The sequence below is a fragment of the Hydractinia symbiolongicarpus genome, chromosome 4 (genome assembly GCF_029227915.1).
Source record: "Hydractinia symbiolongicarpus strain clone_291-10 chromosome 4, HSymV2.1, whole genome shotgun sequence".
In the NCBI taxonomy this organism is placed as follows: Eukaryota; Metazoa; Cnidaria; class Hydrozoa; order Anthoathecata; family Hydractiniidae; genus Hydractinia; species Hydractinia symbiolongicarpus.
The window spans coordinates 12980449-12998611 of NC_079878.1; the positions used below are offsets into that span (position 1 = coordinate 12980449).

Here is an 18163-nt window from a genome sequence, read left to right on the forward strand (position 1 = left end):
AACTGGCCAGTAGCCATACTAATCTTTCATTTAAAGTTATATTTCTTTGTTTCTTTTGTACTCTCTTTGTTAAAGTTAATCACTTGTTTACGTTTTCTGCTTTGATAAATAATTAATCAGATCGCCTTCCAAACCAAGACAATGGTACGACACCAAAAACAAAAGATGTGATTTCGAGACATTGTGAGAAAAAGATTAGCGAAGCGCCTGTAACCGCTGCCCGTTTCGATATAATTTGATTAAGTGTTGATTATATGATAGGATACAAAGAAATTAAATTCGCGTCTTTTAAAAATAAAAGGGATAAATAATAATGGAGTCGTTCTCTTTTCTCTGCCCTTTTTTTTAATACACCGCTATTCTTTTACACGGTAGAAACTAATTTATTTGTGGATGGAACCAAATTTTACCACTTCCTTGTTCTCTCCACCCAACGCCGAATTGTATACCTTTAGGTCTTCTCTTTTTTTCGTTCTAGTTTCTACTTACTTTCTCAAGACAAACAAGCTACTTAATTTTTTTTTCAAATAAGAAACTGGCTTATAAGAAAATTTTCACTAAGTTATCCAAGTTTAAAGAACTTGAAACAAAACACAAGAGATATTTTCCTTATAAGAAACTTAACAAAAAAGAGAGTTTTTCTAATTTAAGGCTGCTAATTTCTTTGTAATTTCTACAAAGTACAATCTAAAATAAATAAAAAATATTTCGAAACAGTTTTTCCTAAATATTGAAGACTTGCCTTATTTAGACAGATATACTTACCCCCTCCACCTCTCCTTCCTTTCTTCAAAAGTTAATTTAATTGAGAAACTCAAGATGGCGGTCGAAGAAACTTTATGAAGCCAGAAGCAATAGCCCCGAGCATCTTTTTTATACAAGATCATTCGAGTGTAAATGCTTAGTTTTTTCATTCTAAAAGAGTGTTCTTGCAAGCGAAATTCTTTAAAATAACAATCTGAAGAACGATGAGTGGGAAACAGTAAAATGATTTATCTAATAAAATGGAAATCTTAGAGATATCTAACTATATTTTTCCTTAACTATAAAGCCCCACCTAATTGCTTTGTAGATAATCGTACTGTTAATTAATAAATTAATTTTTTTAATTTCTTTAATATTCCACGAGCTTATGGCAACTTAGTAGTGAGGGCTGAGGCTGAGATTTACCCTACAGACTAAACAACCGTTAAACAACTCACCAGGCTGGCAAGCAAACTACAAAAGAACATTAAAACGCAGAACTGCTAGTACAAAGCTGAAACCTTGAAATATGTACGCTTAGCCATTCCTTAAGAATTTCGAGTTTGAAATCAAAATTGTCGCCAAACTAAAATTTAAAGGCTGACATGAAAAGTGGATTTGCTTTTAAAAAAATGAAGCTGTAAACTGAATAAAAGACTTTTTTGTAACCATGTTTCTGTAGAAAGAAAGTCAGGAATAAATAAATGAATGACTAAATGAATGAACAAAGGAAAGCAATGGAATGGTACTAGTGGTGGTATGCAAGTAAATTCTCAGTAGTTAATACAGTGGTTGGTTTCCCGTTCATATTTTGACAGTTCAGTTGGATCCAATTTCCAAGTTAATATAAAAAATTCTAAATATATTCACTGAAGAGTAATTATATCTTTTAAAATTAGCAAATTAACAAGCAAGAATACCAAACTCAATTACCAGTGTTGCATTGTGGTTTTTGTTAACTCCCCCGCTTTAATGTTAGCTAGCTAAAATTAAATGTCTTATGACCAAACTACGTAATTTCTTTGTTCATCATATGATCTTTCAAGAAGATCTTGCCACCGTGCTTTCCATTCATCATCGTTCTTCGTGAGAAAGTATTGTTAATTAAATTGGTATCTCCCAAACACAGGAAATATGACTCAATTCAAAGTGTATTTTTCTTCCATATACAAACATTGCACTTTCAAGTTTCCAGCCAAAGTAGAATAAATAATTATTTTATCAAATTTTCTCAATCATTTCCAGTTATCCTAAATGATAAAAAGAAGAACATCCATTTAAAAAATATAACTTTTCTTGTTTCTCTATCAATTTTTTTTAAAATAGCACTCGTTCGTTACGTCTTGTTTATAGCTGAATGATTTACTGTTGACCTTGATAGCCGAAGAAAAGCTTTTAACATTTATGTAAAATGAAATACCCGAGGGACGAAGAATTTTGTCAACAATATTGTTTACTAACAAATATTATCTACAAATATTTTTTTTAAGTTTTCATTTTTATATCCTAAGCAAGTTTTATTATTTACTTTTGTGTATTTATATTTCATTATATTTATTATAACTTTTTATGCCTCGAAATTTTCAAACAACCTTAGCACTGTCAAAAGCTAAAGTAGTTGTGAAAAAAACTTTGTTGATTCAAATATAAAATGAATACTTTAATGTTTCCATTGAACGCACTTTAACTTAACTTTAACTTAAACGGCTATTGCTTCAATTAAACGCCCTTTTTGACTGGGCGGTAAAACTAGGGCGTGTATATTAAATTTTTAATTTTAGAATGAGAAGGGACTGTATAATTGTAGTATTGCCACATAGAAAAACGTGAAGGGAAAAATTCATTAAAAAATATTTTTTCATTGTGAAAAGCCTAATTTGAGTTACTTAAGGCCTCATGGCAGCGCCAGCAGTTGACATGCCATGGTTTGTCCAACATCGATGACGTTGACGATAAAATTGGCACCATGTGCTCAATTTACGAAATATTTCGTAATGCAATTGAAAACAATGATTTATCTGGGTGTGTTCGTCCACATGAGTAGTGCGAGGGTTGAGATTACCAAAATGTCGAAATGTAATCTCCACGTATCCTTCTGTCGCCGTTATGACGGCGTTTCGTGACGTCAAGGGATTTTAGCGAGGAAACAAAATAACTGTTGCAAAATAACACAAAGGTGGTAAATTTGTAATCGAGATGAAATTCAGCAGTGGACTTGAAGATTTCAATTTAAACATCTCGACTCGAAATAAAAAAAAACCCATTGTCTCTATGTTTACATAACAAATCCAGAATAATTATTTCAACTCCATAACAAGACTGGTGTTATGTCAAAGAAAACGTGCGAAATGTTCGCTCCTTTTTTTGCTAAACAAATCGGAGGTAGTGCAAAGATACGCGTTGCATATACTCTGCTATAAGGCCAGCTGACATTTCTCACCATATGGTCCTGATAATTGACATCCAATTAATACATTTAATTTGAAGATAAAAAACAAAACAAAAAAGCTTAATATGGGTATTGCTAATTTGGAATAAGTTAGATCCGAACTAATATAACAATTTCATCTTGTGTTAAATTAGGGGTTGTCCCCAAAAATGAGTTTAAAGGTATATTTACAGTAAGTTCGTAGGACCCATGTGAAATAGTTTCACGGAAACTTTGTTGATTTTTATTGTATGCTTTTGAAATATTTACAAAACTAAAAACCCTCTTGTGGGTAGCAGAACTTTTCGTAAAACACGAAAATAATTAGCAAACCTTTTAAATTCAAAAAAGTAAATTATGATTATATGACGTTTCATGTGTACGATTGAAACAAAGCTTTTGAAAATTATCTGAAACACAGTGTGATTGTCCAGTTATATTTATTTTTGTAATATTTATTTACTTACGTATTTATAAAAGTATTGTCCACTCAAGAAATGCAAGGCGAACAAACGAAACTAAATTATCACTTTTGAGCTATTGTTGAAATTGTGGCTTGACGAATTTATAATTATAAACATGTGCAAAAAAGAGAAAGCAAAAACAATAAAACAAGTTGTTCCTAAAAACAACTATTGTTAGAAATTCATTAGCTTGGTATATATTGACATTCGCGATACAGGAATAGTTTTCCCGCCATTGTTCGGCTTTTATTCCTTTTTCTCTATTTTTCGTCTCAAATAAACAAACAAACAAACAAATTTCACATGGTGATCAAGCGAGCGCCACCGGAAAAATTCTCTTTTACTTCGGTGTGTATTTAGTTAGCTGAAAACAGAAATGCTGTCGACCCGATTGTCAAAACCTTTCCACGCGCGCCATCTTTGAATTTCTTTCTAAAGCTTTGTTTACATTATAACTCTTTGTTGTTAAGGCGCATCTTGTTTATTATTTCGATAAGGCAATGTACGTTTTTTGTCCATTTTTAGAAATGCAAATATTGAATTCTCTTCAAATCTTTCGGGTCAATTCACCGTTGTTTCTTTCTTAGGTCATATTTTTTTCAAAACCCTTAATTTTACCTGATTTACTTTTCCCTTTTATTTTTCTTCTTCTCTAAAATACTTTTATTCTTCATAATTGAGGTACTAATATGCCCTAAAAAGCCTGAAAAAAAGCCCATTCAATGAAATAGAGTAGAGGGTACTACGTTAACTTAAACAGAAAGTAAAATTTATAATTAGTAGTCAACTGCGATTTGTTCCCCTTTAGTTTTTCTAATATTTTAAGAGAAGGTTAAGAAAGAAGAAAGAAAAAAAATTAGATTGCGTTTGGTAGTTTTAATAAGATGTGAAAAGCTAGTTTCATTCAGCAAAAATGGTGATAAATTATACCATATCCGTTATGTGTTTTGGGTAAGAGAATTTGACAGAGTGGTATAGCTGATTGACATTTAAGATCTGCCAAAAACATTTTTTTTTCTCACCATAATCGCCTGGTTATTTATAGTAATAAATTCTTGGAAGAAGAGATTTTCGTGAGATTTTGTGAGGGTATAACAAAAAAATCTTGTTTATTTGTTTATTTACTTATGTTGAATAATTGAAAAATAAACTGTTTATTTTAACCCTATTCCTACCGGCATTACATTTAGCTTAAAAATATTTAACTATAATATGGGTCGTACCAGTCCTTTTTTCTTAAGTCGTGCATGCATTGCATTTGAAACGTAGTATTAGTACTGTATGAGATTTTATGAGTGAGGAGAAATCTCATTTTATTACAACTTTGAAATATCTTTTGCGAAATCTTAATCATGTACAAATGTTGATATACGCCCTAAAAATGAGTTTTTTTGTCAACAGTAGCTGATTAAAAAGTAGTTACTAGAAAAAATAAAAAACAAATATATAAATAAATAAACAGATAAATAAAAATACTTAGATAGAAAGTGTAAAAAGTGTGAATATATGAATGCTTAGAATAAATATAAAGAGTTGTAAAAATTACGGCGACGAAAAGTAAACATTGTCTGCAAAGTTTTAATTAAATCTTGCCTGACATTCAGATGACAGTTGTAACAAACGAACGCAAAATAAACATCATGAATCTGTGTAAACAGAACACCAATCTTATTTTGATTAGATACAAGTAGTGAAAGTGTTTAAAAAATTTTAAGTTAGAACAGTTAGGTCTTTGAAAGCAATTAGGGAACGTTTTATAAATCTCCTTGCTATGGACACCCTGTGGCGGTAATTCGTTCTGATGATGTCAGCATAAATCCTTAGGTAAACATGTCACTCAAGGAGGATTAAACCATCCAAAACACGTAAATTAAATAACGAAAACAATTCTGAATCATCCATATTTTAGGTTTTGTTGTTGTTATTATTGTTGTTTTAAAAGATTATGTAACTGGTCATGTTCTATAATAACTTGTAATTCCTAGATTAAAAGACACACTCCCTTAGGCTTTTAAAAATCCCTCTACTGCAGGAATATGAACCGATTATCACTTGGTTGGGCTAATTTGGAGGATAATAAGCTTTATGGGAGCTTAAAATAAGAGAAACCTCCTTGCTTCGGTACTCAAGGTGCAGAGTTCATCACTTATTTCGTATATTTGTCACGAGCTTTTCGCATGGTATCCAGCTATGTGCAAGTAGCCACCAACCAGTGTGTTACATTTATTTAGAACAAAAAGTTATTTGTTTTCTGGAATGTTTATTTACTAGTATAAGCTAATCCTTACCATTCTAACCCCCTATCTACATGTCAATATTTGTGAACAAGAATATCTTGAAATAACGCAAGATAAATAGACTACAGTGATATATTAGTAATTTCTGTAATCATTAGAATCTATCTGTCAAAAAATTACTTTTAAGGTTTTCGGTGCCAATTTTTTTTCAGACGAGAAGAATCTTATTGACTCTGTGTCGCATTTTACTGAATTTTTGATTCTCAACAAATAAATAAAAAAAATAAAAAAATAAAGAAGATTTGTCTTGTGTATTCATGTTGCTGGAAGTTGTTAAATGCATTTTTTAAATGTTACAAAACTTCATTTGCATTTTCGCACTTTGATGTCATCATTTATTGTATAAAAAAAGACTTGCCCTTCTTGTTAAGAACAGTTAGGTTATTCAGCTTTGAGCCTCAGTTGCTGAACTTCCCAAACATTAAGCCTGAACAGTTTGATTAGCGGTTTCTTAGTTTTTGAGCGGGCTATATTTTTGCCCTTAGGAACTCGGTTGCTCATAAGAAAATAGGTATTTTATATTTAACTACCATTTTGCGTGACAGACAGACGGACGGACGGACGGACGGACAGACGTATACGGGCATTATAATATAGATACATTATAGCAAGGTTTGACGTAATCAGATCCACGTGAAGTATATCAAGTGAAAAGCTTCAAAACGTTATTAGGAAAGTAGCACATCATTTCACCATTAGTCAATTGTCCACACGATAATTTTTCAGTCACATATAGATTATATTTTTATACTTTTTATTTTCCAACTATTATTATTTTGAGTGCTCAAAAAAATTGGGTAAATTCCCCCTTATGGTATATACCCGTATTTGGTAAATCGATTTGATTATTTTTTATTGTTTCTAAGATATTTCATTAGTTTTTGTGAACTATTTCTTTTTATACATTTGAAGAGAAACGTTGAGCGAGTACATATTTGCATAGCTCTGTCTCCGTCTCTTCACTTTCACATGTGTATTGATAGAAATGCTAGCAAAAACTGTTGTCAAAAAAGCAAATGAAAAAAAAAAATACACTTAAGATAATAATAAAAACTAATTTCTTCGTTAAACACGAAAATGTAAATAAAAATAATAAAGAAATAGAACATGTAGAAATTACAATCGGATATTGATTCAGTTGACTGGCTGTGTTTACCTAGAGTAGTGATGAAAGTTTTTTGCTTTATTGAAAAACACTTCGCAAAAGACATCTGTTTTCAATCAAAAAAGCACATGCTATGGTTAAAACTGAATTCAGAAATACGTATTTACCTTTCCCCTCGTTTTTACTTGAAATGTAAAAAACAGTATGTTTATTTATTTCGTAATCATCATAATTTAACAATAATTTTTCAAACCTTTCTGAAGGGATAAGTCACCGCATTTCACTGTATTGCTGTTTACATCTGCAAATTGCTCAATGTTGAAATGACGTAAGGTGTCTTCCCCTATTCTAAATGTGGGTGGTGCCTTTCCCTGTACGTTTCTAATTATAATCGGAGTTTCTAAAATTAGCTTTTTGTTTTTGTTACTAAGATTTTTAGATCCATCTGTGATTTTTCCTGGTAGCTGGTAAAGATGGATCAAACAAAACACAATCTAGCACACAAACAAGTAAGAAATCGCTTGCAAACAAAACGCTATTTAATTTCCATAGTTTTTTCTGCTAAAAGATCCTAGTTCTTACGATTTTTAGTTTCATTTTTATTTAACTTTCTTTAATTCTTTTATATATTGTTAAAAAAGAACTCGAGGGAGGGAAAATAGCTTTTAGGCGTTGACACGAATTATTATAAAGGCAAATTTGATTCGCTGAGAAAAACTAAACTAAAGAAACATGGTTTTTTTGTTTCACAAAATATAAGTGACCTGTAAAATTACTAAACAGAATTTGTAGCTTATTGCATCTTAAAAAAGCAAAGGTTGCAAAATATTTGATCGGAAATATAGAACAAAACTCTATCTATCGGGTGTTCGTGTAAGGTCAAAATATAAATCGAAATATTCGCTTAGAAAAATATAAAAATGGCCTCATGTGACAGTGTAACGAAATAACTTACCTTTTTTAGTATTTATTCAATTCCTGTCCAATTCCCCTACGTTTAAGATTACTTTAAAAATGGTGTATATTTAATGTATGTAGAAATAAGTATAATAAAGATTTAAGCATGTTTATATGTTTGTTTACTTCAAAATAATTTTACACTTAAAATAACTTGTAACATTCACAAATCTTTATTTCTTTCTGTCTCGTATTTACAAAGTTCAAGTTGTATTATTTGTTTTCGTTTTTACCTTGTATGAACTTTCTTTTTTTGCTAATCACTTTGTAGATGTCTTAAAGAAAAGAACAGGTTTTGACCAAATATATACTTAACATTAAGTAGAGAATGTCAATTTTAAGATGAATTAATATATACTATTTCATGTTGCTCTGTTCAGTGTACTATTTGTCAAATCACTTTGGACGCAAACGAAAGATAAAACAATAAATCGCCAAGTGTACACATTGGCTTGGTATTTAGTTAGTTTTTCGTATATTTTTTATTTAAGTGTTATATATGTATATTTTTTCACAATGTAGTTTTTATTTACTTGCATATTTTTATTTATTTTAAGCTGTTTAAATTGCTGTGGAGAAATTTTTGGATGTTAGATAACGAAAACAAGGAGTGTTTACAGGCGCGGGCTGCCATGTTGAATTTCAGTGCATTGCTCTTTTCCGATTTATGTGTTTTTTTATTTTTAGTTTAAACTTTTTTTTAATATGATATTTGTATTAAAGTTGCAAATAAAAAAGATTTAAAAGAAGAAAAAAACATGTAGTACTGAAAGTGAAAAAATACAAGGACAAAAATAAGGCAAAATTCAAAAGGGAAAAACATAGATAAGTAAAAATAAACAAAAAAATAATATATTAAACTATAAATTTCTTTTACAAATTATGTTCATGTATGTTCATTTGGCGTTGTGTTGGCGCCTATTTTAGTTGTTTGGCGTGTGTGTGTAATCAGTTTCAAGCAAACTTCTTCCAATTGAAATCGAAGACAGCGCTTATAAAATGGAGACTAGGTTGTTTGAGGGTAAAGAAGTAAAAAAGGTAATTATCCCTCATCTAACTGTTTCGGCTGCTTTAACTTTTGTTAGAGTACCTTGACAAAATCGACATAACGGTCAGCACACAAAATAAATATTATTTGAGGAAGATAATCTTGAAGTTTGCTCCTTTGATCTAACCGAGTTCTCAAATTATACCACTTCACCCAAACAGTGGAAAATAAAATAAATAAATAAATAAATGATAAAAAACAAAAAAACAACAACGCTTGAAAGTTTTCGCGACATACCATAGTCGAGACAGTTATTACAAAATAGGATTAATCATTTTTTGTTTCGTAACCACCTAAAAAAAATTCTTTCTCTCAAACCAAGTAGGACTTTAAACCATAATATTTAAGTATTTCTTGGAATAGTCATCACTTCAGGGAACCTAAAATTTGGGCTAATTGAAAAGTAGCTTATTTTGTTGAAATAGACGTAGTTTTTAAACTCGGGGTTATTTACTGTGGGTGGATCTGTTACGTTAACTGAATAGTGCTTTAGATTCAGTAAAACACACAGGAGTACTTCTCTCCTCGGTCATTCTTTATGTGGTTGTACTTCAAACAAATTCCCGCTAAAAAACTAATGACGCCACAAATTTATCTTATTTGCAATTTTATTTTTTGACAACTTTTAATTTTTTTTGTGTGTAACATCAGCAATTGTTTTTTTGAGCGCGAAACAAAAGATTTTCGAATTATCTGCAACGCAGTGCATATTTACAAATACGCTACGTTAGTTCAATATACTTAGTTGAATCGAAGTGTTATTCGAGGAAGGTCAACAAATAAGAGTACATAAAAACTCAAAAAACAAAAATACATACAAAGAAAGAATTAGTGTTTTTTAACTAAATAAATATCAGAGAAAACAAACTTTTATAGTGCTGTTAAGAATAAAACATATATACACATCAAATTTCAAGTGAATCTCAAGAAGACGTTATATATGTTAGAAAACTATTACACAGCTACTACCAAGATGATGGATACGGTTATTCCAAGCAACACGACGCCACTAAGTCACGACATGATGGTTCATCACGGCGGAGTACGTCATACGACACCTGGGGAGTATGACATAAAACCTATCGTAACGGCGCCGCCGACTATTGGGGAATACACGTCAGTAAACCATATGACGAGTAACCAACAACCACAACAGACAAATATTGATTCAGTTCCAGACGATTCACCAAAGCAAGCAAACTCACCTATGAAACCTCGAAGTTACCAACATGCTAAACCTCCATACAGTTACATTTCCTTAATAACTATGTCGATACAAAATTCACCGACCAAAATGGTAACGTTAAGCGAAATATATCAATTTATTATGGACTTGTTTCCTTATTATCGTCAAAACCAACAACGCTGGCAAAACTCTATACGTCATAGTCTGTCATTCAACGATTGTTTTATTAAAGTTCCAAGATCACCCGACAAGCCTGGTAAAGGTAGTTTTTGGACTCTTCATCCCGACGCTGGAAACATGTTCGAAAATGGATGCTATTTGAGAAGACAGAAAAGGTTTAAATCCGATCGTAAAGCAAACTTAAACGTTTTACATCACTCGAGAGCGAATGATATGTATAACCCCAATAACATGCAAAAACTTCAAATGAACTCTTCTCCACGAGGGGCAGCGCCCGTGGGCGTGCCTGCGTTTTTACCTAGCCCCTACGGACCTTACAGAGGCTTGCACTCCTTTAACCATCCTTTTGCTATTAAAAACATTATTGCTCCTGAACATGAAGCAGATTTCCGGTATGCTGACCCGATGCATTTTCCATACCACCCATCAACTTTTACACCACCGCCCATGTATGGAAAAGACGGTTTACCGCCCGCCACGAGTGGGGATAATTTTATGAGTAGTTCTTTAGCTTTGAATCAATATTATCAAAATTCTTGTTTAATGCAATCAACGGGTATGGCATAACTTATATTATTTTATCATATCTATATTATTATTATTTCAGAATTTTTTTATGGGACCAAGCAGTTATACAATCAAGTCTGGAAACGTTTTAGGATTTTCTTTTGTCTTTTCTTTTTCTCTTGATGAGTTTTAGATTTTAAAGTTTACTGAGATGTTAGAAAAAAGGAAAGTGAACGATTTTTAAACCTCTTTGCACTGCGGGACAAACAGCGTCTTAGAAAAGATAATTACCCTGAGTTATCTCTGAATCATTCACAAACTTTTCTCAAGGAAAAAATTAAAATTCACAGTTTCAATAAAATTCTGTTTTCAAATGATTTACAACATAATGAAAATTTTTTTTTTGAAAACAAAAATTTTTTTGAAACAATTTTTAATGCTTACGTCAATTTTTCTCATTTAACCAAAACAACCTTGTAACCATACCTCTTAAATTATAATTAGAGGTTTTTAAATACACGTGTTCAGTTTAACGGTTTGTAGATATGTAGTGTAAAATTTATTTATTGATTAGAGAAGATCACGTGATCACATTTCTAAGATAACACATCAAACTCAAACAACTCGATTTTTCAAACGATTTCCATATTCTTTTTCTTATATGCTTTTACTTTATAATCAGACAATTTTTCGGAGTTGAGTTGTTTGAAAATATTTATAGCTGATTTTATGTCTTCGGTTTATTCGAAGAAAATTTTATGGAGAATTTACTTGGTTGTTTTTATAAATATGATGAAGAAGCCAAGCTTGTACCTAGTGGTTTTTATTTTGTAGAATTATTAGGGTACATAAAAACTGGGTACGAGTTTGGTATATATAAACAAATATTTTATTATAAACTGAAGAGAAAATGAAACGCTGTAAATAATTTATAAACTCAGAAATATTTTATCTTTTAAAAATACAAACTTGAAACAAAAATTATTAGTTTTGTGCTGGATAGTCATAATGTCGCCCATTGCTTATTATGATCTGCCTATGAGACATGGTAGGCCTGAGTGACAGGATCACATAATTGTATATTTCCCTATGCGCATGAGTGAATATTTTACACTGCAAACTTTCTTTGTGGTTAATTAAAGAAATCAGAAAATCGAAAATAGCGAAACGAAACTAAAACCTTCAGGTGAAAAAACGCACGAAAAATATCTTTTAAAAAATCTTGAAACGAATAGAAAAGATCTCACAAAAAAAAAATCAAAAGTTGACTGGAGACATTTTTCCCAGCGGTTAAGGGATTAACACGTTACAAAAGAAAACCGCGAGCGTAACGAATATGACAAAACTACCTGGATACAGGTAGTTCTTGACAAAAATATATATTTTCAACCATGTTCCCAGAGTGTAAATCCTTTTTTCTTTGCAAGTTTAAATGTACAAAAAAGCTTGGAGACGAGTTGGATCTTTGTTTCTACAGAGAAAAATTCAATCAGATCTTTCGTGCGTTCAAAAGGAAAAATATGCTGACTCAGTAACTGATTATCTTTCGCACAAAAAAGTTTGATTTTTTTATTGTCAATTTTAACCTTCATCAAACCATAAGACACGAAGGAACCCCGCATGAATCAACTGACATTTTATCAAGTTTAAAAACAATTCTACAATGCATAATTTCTTCAAAAATTTTATGTTTTTTTATAGCTAATTGTTCTATTATCCACTTTGTTTCAAGATCAAATTTTTTAAATTTTTATTAGTCTGAAGGTTAAAAAAACGTAAAATGTAAAAAAATTATTTTGCTAGTAAAATCGTCTGGTTTTGATTTCATTATGCTTCTATTTTCTTCATTTCGAAACAGTAGTAAAAAGAAGATTACGTCGAAAGTCTTGCTTTTTTTCTTCGTTCTTTTCTTTTCTTTCATTAACAAAAAAATGATCTTTCCAAAAGGTCAAAAACCCTAGGAGTGACGTATAATTTTTTTTCGTTTTAAAAATATTTTTGAATGTTCTTTTGAATGAAAAAATCATTTTGATGAGCAGTATAAGAACCGACTCTTTGACGGATCACAAAGATTAATATATAACAATAGCTTCAGAGAGGAAGTGCAAAGGCTCTTCATCGTTTGAGGAAGTAAGTGTTGTAAGTGTAGAAACCGATCCCGAGTGAATCTGAAACTTTCCCGCCTACTTTTAATATTTTCTTTTTTTTCTTTTGACTTTGCTGTTTACATAAACTTTCGTTCTTGTTTTATAACGAGTTTTTCGTTTCGCTCTCTTATACTCTTTGTCGCAAGGATTCACTCTCGAATCAAAAGAATATTTTCTTTAGCTTCAAAAAAGAATACAGAAGACGAAAGAGAACACAAAAGAATCTGATAACCCCAGTTTCATAATCCTACCACTTTCGCTTCTGTCAGCTTTCTTTTTGGTCAAAATAATATTTCAAAGTTTAAATAATGTGTGACATGATTTTTTTTGGTACAAAGTTCTTTATAGAATGTCTCCTATATGCATTTTGAAAGTGAAGTTCTTAAAGAAAGCAAATTCCCAAAAAAGAGACTGTTACGTAACATATTTGATGTAATCAGCACCCCATAAAATTTAGGTTAGGAAGGCGCTTAATTGGTTATAGTCCTTATAAAACATTTGACCCGGCGTTTTTTGTTAACCGGACGCTTTGTGCGTATCGGAAGAATTGCAGTATTCCAAGCATACATAAGATAAAAATAAAAAAGCGCATCTTTGCGTCTGGATTTTTGTTTGTTGTGCTGGAATTTTAACATTTGGGTGGTTTTAACATAATGTCAGTATTGCAAAAGTGACAAGAGACGTAATGTGAGCTTTTATATGATGAATGTTCGATAGATGTGAAAACAGGAATAAAAATGTTCTAGGTTAATGAATTGTGTTGACATTAGCATTGCCATGACTACATATTTACATTTATTTTCTCACTAAATTCTTCATATTTTTTTTGCAGGTAAGTGGAAAAAATAGGTTCGGACTATTTTTGTTAAGATCTCGGAATCATATCTTTAGATCCTATGCGCAGTTTTTTAGACGATGAAAGATTTTTCAAAAGATCATTTGTACTTTGGTATTTGGTGTGAAATTGGTACTTGGACCAAATTTGAGGACAGTAGCTAGGTTAAATAGTATATATACAAAGTGCATGTTTTATATCATAGGAAACCTGGAAAAAAGCCTAGTTACAAATATCATTTTATGGATTTTATTGGGTTTTTTAAATAAATTAATTTTTTGGTGGGAAAAGTTGATGTATTAGACGAACTTAGCTTGTATAATTTACAGCCAACTTACGAAAGCGATTTTTCTTATCTGCGTAGGTACTTATCAAAAATTGTTTTCCTGGTTCCAAATATCTCTTAAATTTAGGTGGTCTAGTACCAAGTTTCTTGTGAATTGATTTCTTATAGGAGTATCGACAATATTGCGATGCAAAAGAATCTATAACCCTTCGATTTGATTAGAAACATACGCTATCAGAAAAACAATCGAGACAAATGTAAACATTAAAATTATATATACGTATGGTTAAACGAGACGTTTTGAGTGGACGGTATTGTTTAAAACCCAAAGTAAAGTGATAAAAAAATAAACAAAATAAAGCCACAAGAAATGTTTGAAAATTAAAAGTCAAATAAATATAAAAAATAAATACTGGTTATAAGCAGATGTAAAAATTATGTTAAATTATATTATATATATTTTGCATCTATATTTATAGTACTAATTTAATTTTAAATAGATTGCAATTAATGCCCTATAATTGAAGGGCGGTTTTATTATGTGGGCGGATCTCAGGGTGTAGTGTAGGTCACCTACAAATAAAATATTAAAAAAGGTCATTTTCAAAAACGATAAGGTAGTTAAGGTCCGCTTTTGAAAAGTAAATAAATGGTAATTTGAATATAAGCAAACAAACAAGCGATTAAATAAAAAAACAAATAAATAAACAAATTAAACATATGATATATCATAGGTAGGTAGGCATGAGTCATGTATGAGTGGGAGAAGGCCGTGTATTTCGCCATCGGCTTATCTTGTGGGGGAGAGACAGGCGTTTGTCACGATCTTCCCAACCAGTACGTAAAAGCAAAATGGTGGCACGTCTTTCTGTAAAACTGGATCGTGAAAAGCTCACAGTCATCTTTTTTTTAAAAGAGACGAGGCTGGCTGACAGTCTTTTTGTTGCAAAGATTTTAGTTAATCACTGTTTTGTTAAGCTCCCACTTTGAATCTACTGAAACTAGAAACAAAATATTTGTGTTTGTTATTGTATGTATTTGCTTATTGTTTGTTTTGTTTACATTTGTCCTAAAGGAGGTTTAGAGCGCGCCATTATGTCTAGTTGTATTGTCACGAATCGAGATGAAAATGGGCACAACGATCAAAATCGTGGGAAATGGCGGAATAATCAGAGAAATATTTAAAATTTTCCCAAAATAGTTTTTGAATGAAGTTTTGGCAACACTGGCCCTGACTAGCTGTTCACGAATTTATTTTTTAGAATTTTATCACGCTGATTTGTTTCCTTTGACGGGTGTCACGTGTGTTGATAGCGGTATTTTATTTATCTAATGCATTCACTCTCTTTAATCAATAATAAGCTGGGTCGGATCTTTTGTGTTTTTTATAGTATTTCTTTTATCTTTGAGTTTAGAGTAATACATGTTGCCGTAGAGGCACGGTATCTATTAGAAGAGCGCATGCATTGCTGGATATCACGATGTAAAAGAGTGCCAGACTCAGATGCATTTCAACTTCTTCCCCAGGGTTTTTAGGTTCTGTTTCAACACAAAGAACTTAAGGAGCCCTGGAGACAAGGTTGATGTATATCCACGACAGTTTGACTATGGAAAATAAATAAAAAGGCTAATATAGGTCAGCACAAGGACCAAGAAGATTTTGGGTTTGTATTTTACAGATTTTACGTGTCCCCTTGATGTTACTATGTTAGAATATCTAACTTCTGTTATTTCGAATCAGAAATTACAATTCTTAGTCCTTTGGTGCTACACAAAGTTTTAATACATCGCAAGATACGTAGATCGATAAACTTGATGAGATATTATGGCATTTAAACGATTAGTGAATTTTAACAATCCTTGAAAAAAAACGAGCTGGTCTTACTGGTGAGATAATCTCAGTTTATCTCTCTTGAAAACTTGACATCATTAAGGCCGATAACCACCGTGATCTTCCGCCCTAAGGATTGCTCACACGGAAAAAAATTTAAGTGCGCTTACATGGGAAAAGTTTCTCGTATCCTCTTGTGATATACATTTCACATTCTTTTTCCATTACAGAAAGTGAAATCGACAAGTGTGGATTAATCAGTCATCCATGATTATCAAAGAATTGACATTGTGGATGATTTTCTATTCTGTTGTTGCATTAAAAGTTTGTTGTTATTGTTGTTGGTTTTTGTTGTCCTTCATGTCGGTGTCGTTGTTGTCAACAAGTTCTGACTAATGAAATAATTGTGTCCTTAGCGCAAACATACAGTTATCTCGTTTCTAGGTTTGTTTCTTAGGCCCAAAACCTGGGAAAGATACTCTACTGTTTTTATATGTATAGACTAGTCAATAACCCATGAAAAAAACATCTTATTTTTTCTGTCTGTCCCCGAAAACCACGTCCTGTTACAGAAACACGAAATGCGATATATAAAGGACGGGCGACCCCGTGGATTTTTCCACGGGTTAACGGCTATCTTTTTAATAATAGCCGTATTTTGTCTGTCTGTCCGTGATAGGCGAGTCCCGTGGATTTTTCCACGGGTTAACGGCTATCTATATTATAATACCCGTAAAAGTCTGTCCGTCTGTCAAGCAAAATGGTAACCACAGTAGGGAGACGCACGCTATGCGGTTTAAAAAAAACGGGCAAACCTGTGGATTTTCCACGGGCCACCGACTAGTTTGACATGTTTTGTTCATCAGATTTTTGCCCGTTGTGGAGACCCTTACCACAAAGTACTGATTTGGGTATTTTTTTAAAGAGAATGTGAAAAATTGTTGTTGTTGTTGTTATTATTTTTTTGTGTGGAGCAATGTATTTGTTCTTAATCAAGTTAAAATTTTCCATACCAGTTAAATGGCCTACGAAAAAATCCACTTGCTTAGGGAGATAATCAACTTCTTGGATATATTGTGATAACGTCACTAATGGCTCAGATAGTATGCAAATTTCTCACTGTGTAGAGAGTGGAATAATAACCAAAATTATGTATAGGATCGTGGGCACATTCAGGAAGAAGTAATTTGTACAAATTGTGTTGTTTGGAACTTGTTGTAAGAGTAAATAAACAAATAGTCGAATCCAGCCACACACTTATGTTAAAATGTGTTTATTTGCTCGTCTCGATTGTTTCGTTATATCAACCTTGGAAGAAGAGATGAAGTTTACCTAATCAAACCACGGCGCGAGACATTATTTATCTTTGCAAATATCTTGTGTAAAATGTGAAACATCTCAGGAGTTATCGTTCCTTCTGTTCAGTGTGTGGAAGTGATACATGTTTTAGCTCTTTTGCAAAACTACTTGGAATCATGGTGGAACTGGTAACGATAAAGGATTGGCATCTTAAAATTTCAAATTCGCTAAATTCTTTTTCATTTCTAATTAAATATACTATATTATGATTTTTGGGAAAATGAATGATTCTTATTGACTAGTAAAAAAGATTGTATCATTAAAAGTAAAATATATTTTTATTAAGATTGACTGTTTATCAGCTAATTAAAATGCTTCATAATCGTCTCATCCACACATTTTTACCCAATGTTGAGCATTCTCCTGATGAGTGACCAATCGTTTAAGCCAAATATTTCACTTTCAAATTTGTACCACAACACAAAGCTCTCGTACGACGGATAATAGTTCAACATTGATTGACAGATATTGATTAGACTTTCAATCAAATTTTTTATAACAGTAGATAACTGTGTCATTTTTTGTCTAAGAAAATAGAAATTTTGATGAAAGTGTAAGAATAATATGTCTTGGAAGTATTTCAGAAGATAGATGTTAATGCCACACGAGTAGAAATATTTTTTTAACCAGACATAGTGTGATGTTTCATACAATGGCTGCATTTTCAGGTAGAAATAGAGCTCCAATGAGACACTTATGTGGAAAAGACAATAGTAAGCCTATCATGCGTTAAGCTGAACTTGATGAGCATTTAGCAAAAAAAGAAAATGACCAATTTTTTTGCGTTAT

The 18163-nt window shown here is 31.7% G+C and overlaps 1 protein-coding gene and 1 long non-coding RNA gene across 2 annotated transcripts; one reads left to right on the top strand and one right to left on the bottom strand.

Moving 5' to 3' along the window:
* Window positions 1-73: 73 nt before the first annotated feature.
* LOC130641374 (uncharacterized) lies at window positions 74-8222 on the bottom strand. The gene is made up of 2 exons (XR_008982454.1): window positions 7994-8222; window positions 74-1994 (listed from the first exon to the last, which is right to left on the bottom strand). It is a non-coding gene; the product is annotated as an uncharacterized LOC130641374 (long non-coding RNA).
* A 1296-nt stretch (window positions 8223-9518) lies between these two features.
* LOC130641373 (forkhead box protein A2-like) lies at window positions 9519-11897 on the top strand. Its single transcript, XM_057448147.1, has one exon. It carries the CDS (start codon window positions 9984-9986, stop codon window positions 10974-10976), a length of 993 nt encoding a protein of 330 aa, XP_057304130.1. The 5' UTR covers window positions 9519-9983; the 3' UTR covers window positions 10977-11897.
* The last annotated feature ends 6266 nt before the right edge of the window (window positions 11898-18163 follow it).

Coding starts and splice junctions, on each gene's coding strand:
- LOC130641373 (XM_057448147.1), top strand. CDS start 9,984: ATGTTAGAAAACTATTACACAGCTACTACCAAGATGATGGATACGGTT.